This window comes from Sturnira hondurensis, unplaced genomic scaffold (assembly GCF_014824575.4).
Source record: "Sturnira hondurensis isolate 20B ecotype Veracruz unplaced genomic scaffold, ASM1482457v3 Scaffold0002840, whole genome shotgun sequence".
NCBI classification, from domain to species: domain Eukaryota; kingdom Metazoa; phylum Chordata; class Mammalia; order Chiroptera; family Phyllostomidae; genus Sturnira; species Sturnira hondurensis.
The window spans coordinates 15,540,758-15,557,920 of NW_028075471.1; the positions used below are offsets into that span (position 1 = coordinate 15,540,758).

Genomic DNA, 17,163 nt, shown 5'->3' on the forward strand with positions numbered 1-17,163 from the left:
TGGGATATCTTAAATCACAATGCAGATATATTTGATACATCCCCATGTATTAAAAACACTAACACTGGATGTTCTCAAAAAAGAGGCAAAGGAAAAGAAAGAATTGGTATTCTCAAATTCACTTCCCAAGAGTTTGAAGAATGACTACTGTATGTCCTTAGATGTCTATACATTAAAAAAAAGTCCATACCTCTTTTACTTTTTTCCATGTTTTTGAAATTAAGATTTATAGTATGTTTTCTCCCAAAAATGGAAACCTCTCACTGCAAACTATATTATCTATTAAAATGTAAATATTACTTTACTAAAATTTGCACAGAGACGTCTTAATGACAAAGCAAGATATGAAAACCAATATTAAATATGTATTCTGTTACTTAATGGAGCTTTATTAATGTAAAAGGCTAAGAGAAGGGAATGTTTAGTGTCATAATTGGAAGTTGTAGGAATTTTATTTCAATCTTTTCTTCACCACTAAAGGGTTCTTTTCCTCCTCACTAATGGATATTTTAAAAGAACAATTTCATAATTCCTAAACTTCCAGTTTTAAACCCTTGACAGAATTTTGAAAATTAAGTTTCCTGTATCTTCTAAGTCTGTACATTTCTTATTGCTACCAGTCTTGTCTTTACCTGCCAACCCCTGATATTAAAAAATAATAATAATAAGGTGGCTCAAAGCTATTACACTGATTTTACCAATAAAATACAGAAAATTAATTTTATGAATTTGGCTCACACTGAAAGGATATTTAATAATGCTAAACATTAGAGATCCCGCAGCAGAAATACTGCCTGGAATACAAAAAAAAGAAAAACAGTAACTTCAAATGCTCTGAAAAGCATTCAAACTCTTCAAGATGGTTTAATTAATACTACATAGTTCTAGAGCTGAAAATTTAACAAAAAATTAAATGAGAGTTTTTATTTGCAAATAAAGGCAGCTAAATGACTTGCTGCCATTATAAATGACTTGCAAATAAAGGCAGCTAAATGACTTGCTGCCAGTAATAAAAAGTATTAAAATATTTCACAAATATAAAACACGGCCTGATCTACTTTTGAACAAAATAACATTTAAAAGAAGGCATAGCTATTTTTTTACTTGTTTTCCTTCCCACCTTTTCTTTAAAATGTATTTAATTATTGTTCAAGCACAGTTTGCATAGCTATTTTTAAAGCTATCCTGCACTACTATTTGTTTTTAAACACTTAAGGAAAAAATAACAAATTGCATAGAATTACAAGTGCCAAATTTAAATTAACTCCTATAATTTCTCTATTTTTAATGAATGTTCTGTAATATTAAACATTCATTTTTATATGCCCAAAATAAGGCTTTACAAAATGTAAAAAAAAATTAAAGAGATTAGGTTAATAATTTTATTACTTTGATTCATTTTACAGGGTATTAAAAACAAAACCTGTTCAAAAATAATTGTTACTGATGCCATCACAAATCATGTTTTTTAAAAGATTTTATTTATTTTCAGACAAAGGGGTAGGGAGAGAAGGAGAGAAACATCATTGTGTAGTTGCCCCTTGCACACCCTCTGCTCGGGACCTGGCCCACAACCCAGGCATGTGCCCAGACTGGGAACTGAACCAGTAACCCTTTGGTTTGAAGGCCGGCACTCAACCCACTGAGCCACACACACCAGGGCCCATCATAAATCTTTATAAGCACATTTTTTTCATTATGTAACCATGCCTAGATAACTTTGAATAGTTACAGCTTTCTCCAGACAGGTAACAAAATTTGTACAGACTTAATTATAGCATCTGGGTGAAATAAATGTCCAGACCACAAAAATTTTTAAGTTCAAATTATTCACCCTTTAAACTTCTAAGTCAGTGCGACTTCTACTTTAAAGAAAAAACAATTAGTTCAAAATTTAGTAACTAGAAGTTTAATAATTTTTTATACTTGGACACTTAATGTCCATTTTCATAAGTAGTAATTAGAAATGTTGACGATTTAAGTATGAAAGATTTCAAAGTATCACTATGTTAATAATCACTCATTAAATATTCTCACTATATACAAACATATAAATTATAGATACAATTAGTTATTTATCTATAATACAAAGTATGAACACCATTCTCCTTCCTTAATCATATTGATATAAGGATAAAGTAATAAACCTCTGTGCTATTCATGGCAAAAAAATGCTTTAAAAATAAATCTTTAAAGATAGTTTCAAAAATAAAGTTCAAATATTGCACAAAATAATTTAACTGTAAATATTACTGTATATTATAAAACAAATTCTTTTTTTCAATTTTTGATATCTGCAATAAATTCCACTTTCTAATTATAAGAGAATTTATTGGAAGTTTGCATTTAGCTATTAAATGTTTATATTCAATTTGATGGGAATGTAACTTTCAGAAATTAACTGAGCCTTTGTCTTAAAAGTTCATCTATTTGAGTCTTATACATATTTTTTACATCTTCAAGATCTAATCGAAGTTCTTCTGCCTCTTCTGCTTTTTCTCCATACATCTGCAGAATAGTATTGTATCTTTGATCCAAATCCTACAAAATACATTTGTTTACAATTTGTAAAATAACTCTATACAATGTCTTGATTATATTTATATTATCATAAACAAGTAACCAATAAGCACATTATAATCTAAATAAAAGTATATAGTCAGCTCTTATAAAAATCAAACTCATACTCCAGCAGGTTGGAATAAATAGCAAGTAAAGGAACTACAAAAAAAAAAAAAAAAAACCCTAAGCCAAATTGCTATCAATCTTATCATATTTTTCCACTAAACTGTAACTTCCCCTTTACATAGCTTAACCAGTGCTTTCTTTCGTTAACTTAAGTACATTTGATGAAATTTAGTGCTTTTGGCTTATTGTGGTATTTACCTGGCATTTACCCTACTGGAAAAATAAAAAACAAAAATTTCTTATGTGGCTTAACAGTGACTACTAATACAAAAATATAGTATTATAAATGAGCCTTGGCCAAATAAAATCTACTTATTTTCCTATATGACGTTAAAAATAACTGGGAAAAATACTTTGAATGTATAATGTAATAAGCAAAAAAAAATTACCTTTAAAATTCTTTACTCAAACACTAACATTGTAATTTTCAAAGAAATCATTAACATATACATCTTTTTATGTACAGTATAAAAATGAGATTTAGTAACTGGATTACAATATCATACATTCAGCCCTAAGTAAAAAATACTTACTCTTAGCTGAGTTCGAAGTCTGNAACCAGTGCTTTCTTTCGTTAACTTAAGTACATTTGATGAAATTTAGTGCTTTTGGCTTATTGTGGTATTTACCTGGCATTTACCCTACTGGAAAAATAAAAAACAAATACATAACATATACATCTTTTAACATATACATCTTTTAACATCTTTTAACATATATATCTTTTTATGTACAGTATAAAAATGAGATTTAGTAACTGGATTACAATATCATACATTCAGCCCTAAGTAAAAAATACTTACTCTTAGCTGAGTTCGAAGTCTGGGTATCTCCTTTACTTTCTCTTCAAGTTCATCATTTTGATTTGTTAATTTAACTAGCTCTTCAGCCATTATTGAGCGTGTTTTTTCTAGATTGCCAATTTCTATCTGTGAAACATTACCAGAAAGTAATTTAAATCAAAATATATCTTGCTTAATGAATCAACATATAACCATGAGGTACCCATTTCTTAAGTAAAAGGAAATAGTGGCAAAAAAAGGGTTTCAACTTTCTTCAAAAGTATACCATTTACAGAGTTTACTATGAAAGACATAAAGAACTTAAGGGAACTCAATCATCTGTTTGACCTCTGCAACCCCATATTTTTCTCTAATCTAAGGAAACAACATATATTTCATTTATTCTAAATTACTACAAAAACCTCAAAAAATAAAACCATATTTTAATGTATCTCCCACTGTGTAGAGAATATTGACAGACTACCAAAGAAGTTTAATTTGGGCCCTCAAGTACAGCATGCTCAACTATATAAACATAGTTATTCAGATCATTCTAATCTATTTTTTCCTAATTCAAGAACATCTTTGCCCTGGCTGGTGTGGCTCAATGGATTGAGCTGACACCTGTGAACTACAGGGTCACTGATTCAATTCCCAGTTAGGGCAAATGCTTGGGTTGCAGGCCAGCTCCCCAGTAGAGGGTGTACAAAAGGCAACCACAGATTGATGTTTCTCTCTCTCTCTTTCTCCTTCCCTTCCCCTCTCTCTAAATATAAATAAATATTTTTTTAAAAAAGAACATCTTTAATAGAGTAATATTTTCAACTCAAGTCATACACTAGGAAGAAAAGATGAAAGTTTTACATTTACTTCTATACTTTCTCATTTACTTTTATAGTATATTTAAGTTTTCCAATACCTGTAAATGAGTAATTTCTCCTTCCCTTAGCTTTAACTGAGACTGTAGATTTTCAATAATGCTGGATCCAGCCCCCATCCTTACAGTATCATAAAGATTGCTTCCATTTGCTGATATGGACATTTGTCCAAGGGAATGATCATGAGGCTCATCCTATGTTAATTAAGAAAGCACATAGTTATTCAGTTATTACAGATTGTATTCCATTATAAGGTTCAAACAAATGATTCAGTCAATTCTTGCTTAAGACAGACAAACAGACAGGCAGGCAGGCAGAGAATCACCTGAGACAGAAAAGATGCTTGTAGCCCTGCCATCTCAGCTCCACTTACTGAACTTGATCGTGACATTGTGGGAGTGGTAGAAACAGAAAATGGCTTCCGTTCCTTAAGAGTAAGAAAAAAAAATTCAGTTCAGATTAAAGAGCAAAATGGTAAATAAAAAAACAAGAATGTTTTCTAGGATTAATGACAGCAAAGACTCATTCTAGCTTCTTCCTAAAGTTATAAATATAATTTCTAAAGTCTTAACCTTGAAAGGCACAATATTTAGCAATTTAAAAGTACAGACAGACTTGATCAAATCACCTCAGGATCTATGTACATTGCAACAACATAATTTGTTTTATTTTTAATGGAATGAGAATGTTCTTGTTGAAACAATTACACAAACTAACTGTTTTACATTGTATAACATAATACCAATTAAACCTATTTCTTTAAATAAAATTAGAAATGAGTTTTATAAACCATAAAATTTCTGACTTATCCATTTTAGTGTATTTTTTAAAAATTCCAAATAAATTCAAAGTGTACTTTCAATATGCATATAGGTAGTTTTAATATATTAACTTCCAAGTCACACCAATCCTTTAAATATAGAAAACTCCCTTTAGAAAAATTATCTTCATTAACCAGAAAGAAAGTGAACAAGTTTTACTCCCAAAATACCTACAGACCAAATGAAGTACATTAATCTCAGTGAGAGACCATAAAATTCATTTTAAAAGGGGTTTTGTAATTCAAATCCTAGAAATCACAGATCTCTTTGGATAAACTCAAATTACTTTGGATCCATGCTGAACAGGACACTGATTACCTTACTAGAATTAATTCATCACCCTATTGATTATAGACATAAGAAATGGTATTTATAACATGTAACTAAAAATACAAAACAATGAGAGTTACTAACTGGTTATACCAAAAACAAAATTAGAGAAAATTCAATACCTTTTCTTTTATTGCTTCTTGAGTAAAAACTGCTTTCTTCCTTTCTTGTTCAACTTTCATTTTCTCCATTTCTAATTGATTATTTAACAGTGCCTAATGGACAGAAATACAGTTAGATAATTCCTATAATATTAAATCATCATCATAAGTCAATCTCAAAGTAAGGCGTATAAAATATATACTCCTATTAATTTTACTACTAAGGACTAAGTTCCAAAAGCAGTAAGTCCACTCATTTCATCTTGTCATCTCATTAGTTCACTGCATCCCCAAGCATTCACTAATGGTAGCCCTAAGAGGTGAGCAAAAACTAAAAGCATATACCTTTTCTTTCCTTGCCTCTTCAAGTGTTCTTACATATTCATCTTTTAGGTTTTCTAATTCAACCTGGAACCTATTAAGCCAAAGGGAATGAAACAAAACAAAAAGATGACAGTACAAACTACTACAAACTCACTTCTTTATTAACTCCGGTTATGTATTTAGTAGTGATTTTTATTACCAGATTGATTTTCCAACTATTTTTTCCCAGAGACTTGCATTTTACTCAGAAGCCAAACTACTACTTTTGTGCACTTTATTTATTCGTTCTTTTGGGTTAAGATTTCATTTAAAAAGAGAATTTCCAAAAATAATTTTGAATATCACCATTCTATACTAGGTTCAGATTCTGCAAAAGCTTGTTAGGGAGAGCTCTATGCAAATGTTTGAAAAAGTTCAGATATTTTACTCTATAAATTATTTTTACTTGAAAACTTCTTTTTAAATATTTTATTTATTTATCTTTAGAGGGGAAGGGAAGGAGAGAGGAAGAGAAACATCAATGTATGGTTGCTTCTCGTTCATCCCCTGCTGGGAACTGGCCTGCAGCCCAGGCATGTGTCCTGACCGGGAATCGAACTGCAATCGTCTGGTTCACAGGCCCATGCTCAATCCACTGAGCTACACCAGCCAGGGCGAAAACTTTTTTTAAAAGTAAAATTTCCAGTAAAGAACTGAGGGTATCAAAATAAAGTTATGGTTTAAGAAAAAAAAGAACTGAGGGTAAAAGTACACTAATCATAGCTTCAACATAATTTCAGACAGATGGATTTTATAGCTTGTGGTTTCCAAAGAACCAGGACATTTATCTAGAAAGATTGAAACATTGCTAAAACCCTTGTAATATAAAAAGAACATCAATGAATGGTCTCCAAACTATTTTGTGGTTATAGACTCCTTTAACATATCTGATTAAAATAATGAATCATTTTCCTAGAAAATGCAAATACGTACAAAACATGCCACACAATTTCAAGAATACATGTAAGATTCAATGAATCCAAGTACTATATCTTACTATAATATCCATTACTAATGACTCTAACATTAAACACTAAAAGTATGTATTTTACAAAGTTCTCAGTGACAAGAAGCTAAAAGCCAACAGCATGTTTAAGTGCTTTAAAATGTCATAAAGCTACCAAAAATAACAATCAGGAAATATGCTCACCTATTATTTTCATCTTCCAGTTTTCTTAGCCTATTCTTCTCTGATTCTAGCTGGGCCAGAAATCTACTGTTCTCCTGTCTTAAGAGAGAATTCTGTGACTCTATGGAAGACACTTGAATTTTGTTGGCAAGGAGTTCTTCTGTAGCTGCACGTTCTCTTTCAACTGCTGCTGCCAACAAGGTCTGAGATTCACCTGAACAGAGAATAAAGGAAGAAGAGTCACTTGTGAATATACCCAAGAGGACAAGATACCAAGTCAGTTCTCACTTTTAATGATGCAAGTAGCCACATTTAACAGTTATTGTAACTGCTTATTGCCTAAGGCAGGACTGCCTGCAGAGACAAAGGAACCAAACTTAATTTCTACCTGCTTTCCCCCAAAATATTTTAATTTGAAAGTGGAGTTATATACAAAAAAGAGCAATGGCCCTGGCTGATATGACACAGTGGACTCAAGGCCAGCCTGTGAACCAAAGAGTTGCTGGTTCAATTCCCAGTCACGGCACGTGCCTGGGTTGCGGGCCAGGTCCCCAGATGGAGGCATGCAAGAGGCAACCAATCAATCTCTCTCGAACATCACATTTTTCTCCCTCTCTCTCTCCCTCCTTTACCCTCTTTCTAAATATAAATAAATAAAATCTTTTTTTTAAAAAAGGGCAATGGATCAACAATCAATGCTGGGACAACTGGATATGCATCTGTAGGCCCATCCCCCACAAAACACCACAAAGGAAACTTCTCACTGTATATAAAAATTAACTGAAAATGGATCATAAAGTTGAGTATAAGACAAAACTACAAGACTTTTAATAAAATATAGAAATATTTAGAATCTAAGGATAGTACATACTTAGGTCTGACACCAAAAGCAAGAGCCGTAAAAAGAAAAATTAATATTTCCAGACAAGAAAAAAAAACCCCTAAAGGAATTCACCACCAACAAACTGGTATTATAAGAAATGTTAAAGGGACTTCTTTAAAAGAAGAAAATATAATAAAAAGTATGAATGAGAAACTATCACAATAAAAAAGTCTCACTGTCAAAGGGAAACATAATAAAAGCAGGAGATCAACTAACACTAAAGCTAGTACAAAGGTTAAAAGGCAAAAGTAGAAAGACCATGTGTGTGTAATTACAACAGTAAATTAAAGAATACATGCAAATCCACACACACAAAGAAAAAAATAATGACAAAAACATAAACATAAAGGGAGTGCACAAAAACAGTAGTGATTTTAGACTGTGTTTGAACTTAGGTGGCCATCAACTCAAAACAGACTGCTATAAATGTAGGTTGATATAAATGAAGCACATAATAACCACAAACCAACAATCTACAAGTGATATACAAGCAATAAAGAGAAAAGAATCCAAACACAACACTACAGAGAGTCATCAATATATAAAAGAGAAAAAGAAAAAACAGAGAAAACTACAAAAATAATCAGAAAACAATTAATAAAATGGCAATGCTACATAGCTATCAATAATTACTTTAAATGTAAGTGGATTAAAAGCTCCAATCAAAAGACAAATGGATAGAGGATGTGGTCCACATACATAATGGAATATTACTCGGCCATGAAAAAGAATTAAATCTTACCATTTCTGACAACACGGATGGACCTAGAGGGTATTACGCTAAGTGAAATACCTCAGACAGAGAAAGACAATACCATTTGATTTCACTTATATGTGGCATTTAAAAAACAAAATAAATGAACAAACAATATAGAAACAGACTTATAAGTGCAGAGAACATTTTGATGGTTACTAGACAGGAGGGAGAATTGGAGGCCTAAATGAATATGGTGAAGCAATTGAGAAGCGCAAATTGGTTGTTAAAGAATAGTCACAGGGATGTAAAGTACACAGCACAGGGAACATAGTCAATAGTATTGGGTGCACGGCTTATTGGGGGATCTCTTTGTAAGATATGTAAATGTTTAGCCACTGTAGAACATATGAAAGTAATATATAGAGAGAATGTTAATTGCAATTGAAAACTAAAACAAAACTTTTTAAGAAAAATAGAGAAAATTTACTTTTTCAAATTTTAAAATTTTACTCTATGTAAACAGGATGGAAGAAAAGTACAGACTTGGAGAAAATAAAGGCAAACCACATTATCTAAATCTAGTATCTAGAATATATACAGAAGTCTCAAAACTCAACAGTGAAAATACAAACTATCTGATTAGAAAATGGGCAAAAGATCTGAATAGACATTTCACTTAAGAGAATGTACAAATAGAAAATAAGCAAATAAAATGATGTTCAACATCATTACTCATTAGGGAAATGCACATTAAAATCATAATGACATATCACTACACACTGGTCTATGACTAAAATAAAAAATAGGACAACACAAAATCCTGGCAAGGATGTGGAGAAACTAGATTATTCTCATACATACAGCCACCTGGGAAAATAGTTTGGCATTATCTTTAAAAAAACAAAATATGCAACTACCTATACAACCCAGCAACTGCATACTTGGGCTTTATCCAGAGAAATAAAAACCTATGTCTACACTGAGACTTGTATATGAATGTTCACAGCAGTTTATCTGTACAAACAAAATCTAGAATCAGTTCATACAGCCTTCAAGTAAACAAAATGTGGCACATACATAGAGTAAAAAACAGTAATAAAAAATTGAATCATTGACACACACAATAATTTGGATGAATCTTAAGGGAATTATGCCGAGTGAAAAAGCCAACCCCAAAATGTCACATATTACACAATTTTATTTATATCGCATTTTGAAATTCTAAAACTTTCAAAATACAGGACAGATTAGTGGTTGCCCAGGATTTGGGTGGGACAGGGAAGTAGGGCAATGAAGGTGGTTAAATATGGTCATAAAAGGGCAACATGCAGGATATTTTTGGTGTTGCAACTGTTTGATATTTTGGCTATACTGATGAATACATGAACCCATAGATGTGGTAAAATTTTGTAGAGCTTAATAAACACACAGAGACACACAAACACACACAAACAAGAACCATTAAAACTGGGGTAATCTGAGTAAGATCAGTAAACACTATCAATGTCAATACTCTAGTTATAATATTAGAATTTTTCAAAATGTTAACATTTGGAGATGCTAGAGAAAGTATTATTTCATTTAAATGCATGTATATCTATAATTAACTCAATAGAATTTTTTGATTAAAAAAAAGATTAGTGGATAAGATTCTGAAATTTAGCCAAGAATTTTCGTATTTCCCCTCAAGAGCCAAAGTAGACCTAATAGCATCTCTACTACAGATGTTATAGTCTGTTCCACATTGCACCTATGGTCCTATTAATAGCATTATATAGTATGCCTGTCCTGTGGCTTTGCCTACAGTATATTCCACAATACCACATATCCCCAAGAGTGTGCTGACTACACTTTAAAAACCAGAACATGAGAGCTTCCAGTCTCCACTTACTGCTAAACAGATATCCATTTCAGAGACTGTCATTTTCAGATATCTCATATTGCATAACAAATTGGTCTCAAAAATTGATAGAAATAGCCTTGGCTGGTGTGGCTCAATGGACTGAGTGCCAGCCTGTGAACCAAAAGGTCACCAGTTCGATTCCCAGTCAGAGCACAAGCCTGGGTTGAAGGCCAGGTCCCAGTTGGGGGCTTGAGAGAGGCAACTGATTGATGTATTTCTCACAAATCAATGCTTCTCTCCGTCTTTCTTCCTCCCTTCCCTCTCTCTCAAAATAAATAAAGTCTTTTTAAAAAATTGTCAGAAATAAATGACAGATGCAAAATGTATACATATAAGTTAAATAATATGTGAAGGTTCATCTAGTTCAGTGATTTTCTTTTTAGGCAGATAAATCTTTTTTCACAGAAAATCCTACATGACACTCAAAAAAAGACAAAGGAGACACTGCTTTCATTAAAGCTGCCTGGAGGGAGCCCAGTACCCTACTTGTAGAGCTTCCCTCTCACCAGCCCTGAGGCACATCTAATGAGTCTGCTGAAGACTGTGAAAAACCTACTAACCTAACTCACCCCTTGGGATTTCCAGTGAGTAGTCCAAAAAAGGGAAGTGACTTGCTCCAGACTACTTGGCTGGATGATTAAAAACAAAACAAAACAAAGTCTTGCTTCCAGGTCTCCTGACACCCACTCAGGTCTGCTTTTATCACTACTCCAAATTTTGTATCTGTCAAAGCAATGGTCTTGTTGTGGGTGTCTCTCTAATTACATGGATTTTTCATGAATTTGCTAGCTTCTGGGATATCTAGTATTCTACCAGTCTGTGCTTGAATAAACATCTTGGGAAAATAATTTTCTTTTTATTAATAGCACAGAAGGGCAAACTGGGACATTTCTGTAAAGAAGCAGAATATAAAATCTTAAGATTCCATAGCATCTGAATATTCAATTTAACCTTGATCCACCTTAGACCTATCTGCTCTTGGAGTTCTGCCATTAAATAGAATCCTATCTGGCATCTACCTTCAACATTATTGAAGACAAGCTAAAAAAGGGTCACATTGAGCAATGAACAAGGAAAAAAAAATGAGTGCAGCAGTCTGTAAAAATGAATGAAAAAATAGCACGGATGTATTTTAGTATCTGATCCATTGTGTTAGGGAAAACAAGTGGTTTTGAGAGTCAATTAAGATATTAGAAAATAAATATAAAACAGGAGAAGCAAAAATCTACAAGTAAGACAAAATATAGCATCAGATCACTGATTTTCAATTTCAGACCATTACCCTAATTCCATAAACAAGGTGAAAGGGCTTCTGCATTGAGCTTAAGAACTAAAGCAGTTACCCAGCCTATCAGTGAGACTCTTCTCTAACTTCTCCCACGACGATGTCTGGGACCCTAGTGTTGCTTGCAAATTTTCTATCTGTCGAAGCAATGGCCTTGTTGTTGATGAAACACTTTGACTGAGTTCCTGGTTTCGATTCTCTGCTTCCTGGAGTCTCTGAATCATGAAATTCTTAAGTTATTACCACCAACAGCAGCAATAAAAACAAAAAGAAAAAAACACTAGCAAATAAACTTTATGGGAGACTTTTTGAAAAAAAATTATTTCTCCAAGATAGAATTACTTTTTCAATGAAATTATTTCCAATTATTCAACCCTTAAGTTGCACAGTTGAGTATCTAAATAAGTGCTTCTTTACAAAGAAGCATTTTCTAAGACAAAGAGAGCCTTTGATCATCTTAATGTAAAAATGAATATCATTCAAACCTCCCTGTAATTTCTTCTTCATCCAAATCCTTCTAAGTATTTATAAAAACATAAAGATCAATTTGAGTTGCATTTTCTCTCCCTTTTCCTATGCATGTTCACTTAACAAAAATTAATACAGCAGTAACATAAACAATGGGCACTTATTATCTGCCCCACAGTAATCAGACTGATAATTAACAAACTAGGTATTACAAATGCAAAAATAATACTAAATGCACAATAAATCTATCATGATAAAATTATTTTTCCCGACCCCTCCCATACTATTTTCTGTAAAATAGAATTAGGATTTTTTTCCTACATTTTTAAGGTTCCAACTCTGATTTTATTGACATAAGCCACAAAAGATACATATGGTAGTAATCCTCTCAATTCTATAAGCATTACCCCACTGAGTCATTTTTATTTCTACAAAAACACATATTGAATGTGTATTCAGGAAAACTGTGACAGCACCTGCTGGAGTTCACTGATCTCGTGGCGTAAATAATCCTCCTTTCTGGCAGCTGCTTGTTCTGCACGTTGCAGGGCCAGCCTCAGGTCCCCCACCTGTATGAGGAGAACCAAAACACTATCACAATCTCAAGCATTCTCTGTAACTTCCTGCTAACTACATATTTTGTGCTGTGTTGACTTCCAGTTCATGTGTAATACTCTACACTATCCAATGAGTTTTTCCATAGGATTATCACACATCCCATTCATCAAGCAATTCCAAAACTGTATATATGTTCGATATGTATTGTTAGGCAAAAAAATATATATATGTATATACATACACACACACATATACAAATGTGTACAAGGCCCAACCACTGCCCCACCTCACAAGATAAGAGGAGAGACGATGTATCCATAAATGTCTGCAGTGCGAGCAGAATGTGATGGATGTATTATCTATGAAACTAAACCTGAGATTCACTCCATTGAAGTTGTCTCTATAAACACACAAAGATGTTCCCTACATGGTAGGTAGCTAGCAATAACACACAAAACATGAAACAGTTTAATTATCCATCAGTCATAGTTTAGTTTTGCAAACCTTAATACAACATGAATATACCCATTAAAAGTCATGTATGATTTAATCTTAAATTAAAAACTATAAAATATATAATATCAAATCTATGGGGTGGGGAGAAAATATAGACAACTGTAATTAAACAATAAAATAATTTTTAAAATAGACAAAAATATGTACATGGAAATAAGAAGAAGGTAATACCCAAAATTGATAGTACGCATAAGGTGATGATTTTATGAATGAGAATGCCCTACACTATTACCTCCCATCCCCCCAATTTTTCTTTGTTATTCTCCTAGTGTATTTTTAATTTAAAACATTAATAATTTTTCTATCTCAGTGATAAAAGTAGCAGAAATACAAGGGGTATATGGACCATGGCATTATTTTTAATATCAAGGTATTGATTGGTATTAAAAACAACCTAAATATCCATCAGTAAGAATTGACTGAATACAATGAAGTTTTTATTATAACTGTAAAAAGAAAACTTTTAAAAAGCTCTATGTTTTATTATGAGTATCTAAATAAGTGCTTCTTTTTTTTTTAAAGATTTTATTTATTTATCTTAGAGGGGAAGGGAAGGAGAGAGAGAGAGAGAGAGAGAGAGAAATATCAATGTATGGTTGCCTCTCGTGCGTCCCCTGCTGGGAACTGGGAACTGGCCTGCAACCCAGGCATGTGCCCTGACTGGGAATTGAACCGCGATTGTGCGGTTCACAGGCCCGCGCTCAATCCACTGAGCTACACCAGCCAGGGCTAGATAAGTGCTTCTTTACAAAACATTTTTTTACATAAAGATAGCCTCTGATCACGTCAGGGAGTGATTATCAAGATAACACTTTATTGTTGATTATCAGTACTTTATTGTTGGGGACTACTCTGTGGTTTCAGCGATGGTAGCCCTTTGAAAGCAAGCCTTAAAAAAGGCCAGTCTCACTGGAAAACCAGGAAATGCAGGTGGCAGGCATCCCTCGAGACCAACACCAAGGGTTCCCATGGAAAAATCAAGCCTGATAGATAAATACATTGTGTCCTTTGAAGCTTGCTTTGCTTGGAATAGCCCTGTTGACATAAACCAGATATTTTAAGTTCAAGGCATAAGGAGTAAACTCCCTATCTCACGAAACACATCTTAAAGACCATCTGGTGTCACCATGACTAACATACACAGACCCTGAGGCAGATCTCTGTGTTCCTTCAATTGTTATCTATTGATAATATCTGTTTTTCTATGACTATAGCCTTTGACATTGACTTTGACTGATGAGCTATGCATGTATGCTGTATACACCTACACATACCATTCCCAATAAAAGCCACTTGGGAGAAGGATTCGGGGCATCCTTTTCTAGAGGGAATCACTATCCCCTTTCCTGCCAGAACAATAAGATTGTATCTTGGACAACTTATTCTCACCCATGGCAGCCAATAGAGATCTGTGGAACCAGGTTCTACCACACTTTATTTTGCAAATAAAGCAAACTATACAAATAGTAAAACAGTATAAGTAGTAAACTATATTTTATGCAAGAAGGATGAGAGAGACACAAATAAATATATGTGTAAGTGTATGGGTATGAAATGTATAGAAAAATGCGTATTTCCTTGCATTTACAAATAGAAACATTGAAAAAATAAGCCAAGCACCAATAAAATGGTCATTTATAGACAAATAAAAGGAATGGGGAGGGGCTAAGTTAAAAACAAATGTCTCAATATTCTTGTTATATAGGCCTCTCTTTGTTATATAAACCTTGTTATACAGACTTCAGATATTGATAGAAAATCAAATAAAAAGTGCATTGGGTCAAAAACATTTTGTGCATCAAAAGACAGTATCAAGAAAGTGAAAGACAGCCTATAGAATGGAAAAAAATATTTGCAAATCCTACATTTGATAAGGTAATGCTATGTAGAATATAAAAAGAACAATAAAAGGACAACTCAATTTAAAAGTAATCAATGGATTTAAATATTTGAATAAATTTCTCCAAAAAGGATATATAATGGCCTATAATCACATAAAAAGATGTTCAATGTCATTAGTCACTGAGGAAATGTAAATTAATACCACAATCAGATACTACTTCACACCCACTAAAAGGGCTACACTGAAAAAAAAATCAAGAATAACAAATACTGGAAAAGATGTAGAGAAATTAAAATTCTCATATATTGCTGGTGCGAATGTAAAATAATGAACAGTGTTCTGCTGCAGAACACTTTGGCAGTTCAACAAAAAAGTTAGAGTTATATCCTATGGCCTGAGGGCATATATCTAAGAGAATTTAAAATACAGATGCACACAAAAACCATAAATGAAGGTTGAAAGCAGCATTTTTCAAGTTAACAAAAAGTGTAAAATACACAAATTCTTCCTTCATCTCAGGTCCATGAAGTTACATAGATTCTCTTTAAATTATATGCAATGTTTAGTATTTATCTGCATTTGTGCATTTCTCAGTTATAGGGTCCTTAGCTTTCATAACATTTATTCTGAAATAAATCTGAAATTCACAAAAAATTAAGCAATATTAGCATAAAGTAAGCATAATTTAACAACAGTTTTTAAAAAACACACAATTAGCCTTGGCTGGTTTAGCTCAGTGGATTGACCATGGGCCTGCAAACCAAAGAATTGCTATTCGATTCCCCGTCAGGGCACATGCCTGGGTTGCAGGCCAGTTTCCAGCAGGGGACGCAGGGGAAGCAACCATACATTGATATTTCTCTCCCTCTCTCCTTCCCTTCCCCTCTAAAGATAAATAACAAAATCTTTAAAAAATATATTTTAAAAAACACAATTAAGTTTGCCAACAAGACAATAAAGGAAATACAACACATGCACCACTAAATAAGGCTTGACTAAAACTAACTAATGGATTCTTTAATCTGCACAAGCACAAAGATTTAAAAGACAAATTTAATTCATATTCATTGCTTACTTGAATGGCTAATGCCTCTTGCTGCTGATGGGCTTCTTCTTGGACCTTCTCTAATGCTGCAGAAAGTTCTTCTTTAACTTTGATTTCATGACTCAAAGCAGCTTCCTGTGCCTCACTATCCTTTGCAGCATTGGCTTTGTGGAGATCAGTAAGTTCTCTTAAAAAAAATCAGATTGATAAATTTTATTTTAAAAAATATACAGCCCTGACTAGTGTGACTCAGTGAGTTGAGCGTTGTCCTGCAAACTGAAAAGTTCAATTCCCAACCAGGGCAGATGCTTGGGTTGCAGGCTGGGTCCCCAGTTGGGGGCGTGCAAGATGCAACAGATTAACATTTCTCTTGCACATTGATGTTTCTCTCCCTATTTTTCTCCCTCTCTTCCCCACTCTCTAAAATAAATATTTAAAATAATATACAGTAAATTACATGGCCAAGGTTATAAAGTTTCCATGTAGATTTCTACAAAATTCACAGAATGAAAGAGCATTCATACATAATCAACAATGACTGCAGTAAGTACTCTCTCTCTGTTGAACTTGCTTTGAACAGTTACAAATTCATTTACAGTTAAGTTTATGTGTTGTGAGTCATCAAATAATAGAAAAAAAAAGAATTCCTTCAACATCCTGCATTTAAATGATTTTAAATGAGTTGCATCTTGCCCTGGCTGGTGTGGCTCAGTGGACTGAGCATGGGCCTGTGGACCAAACAACCACAGTTCAATTCCAAGTCAGGGCACATGCCTGGGTTGCAGGCCAGTTCCCAGCAGGGGGCTCACGAGAGGCAACCATACATTGATGTTTCTCTCCCTCTCTCCTTCCCTTCCCCTCTAAAGATAAATA

The 17,163-nt window shown here is 33.2% G+C and overlaps 1 protein-coding gene across 1 annotated transcript in view; it reads right to left on the reverse strand.

Annotated features, from left to right (window-relative positions):
• Positions 1 to 1,826: 1,826 nt before the first annotated feature.
• The window catches only part of TMF1 (TATA element modulatory factor 1), a 30,859-nt gene continuing 15,522 nt past the window's right edge, over positions 1,827 to 17,163 (reverse strand). Inside the window, exons 8-17 of the mRNA XM_037040920.1 lie at positions 16,321 to 16,477; positions 12,805 to 12,897; positions 11,919 to 12,075; positions 7,114 to 7,306; positions 5,946 to 6,015; positions 5,622 to 5,714; positions 4,674 to 4,775; positions 4,390 to 4,542; positions 3,492 to 3,617; positions 1,827 to 2,541 (exon numbers count right to left, since the gene is read on the reverse strand). Coding sequence (XP_036896815.1) covers positions 2,398 to 2,541; positions 3,492 to 3,617; positions 4,390 to 4,542; positions 4,674 to 4,775; positions 5,622 to 5,714; positions 5,946 to 6,015; positions 7,114 to 7,306; positions 11,919 to 12,075; positions 12,805 to 12,897; positions 16,321 to 16,477 — 1,288 coding nt within the window. The 3' untranslated portion in view covers positions 1,827 to 2,397. The remainder of the gene's footprint in view (positions 2,542 to 3,491; positions 3,618 to 4,389; positions 4,543 to 4,673; positions 4,776 to 5,621; positions 5,715 to 5,945; positions 6,016 to 7,113; positions 7,307 to 11,918; positions 12,076 to 12,804; positions 12,898 to 16,320; positions 16,478 to 17,163) is intronic.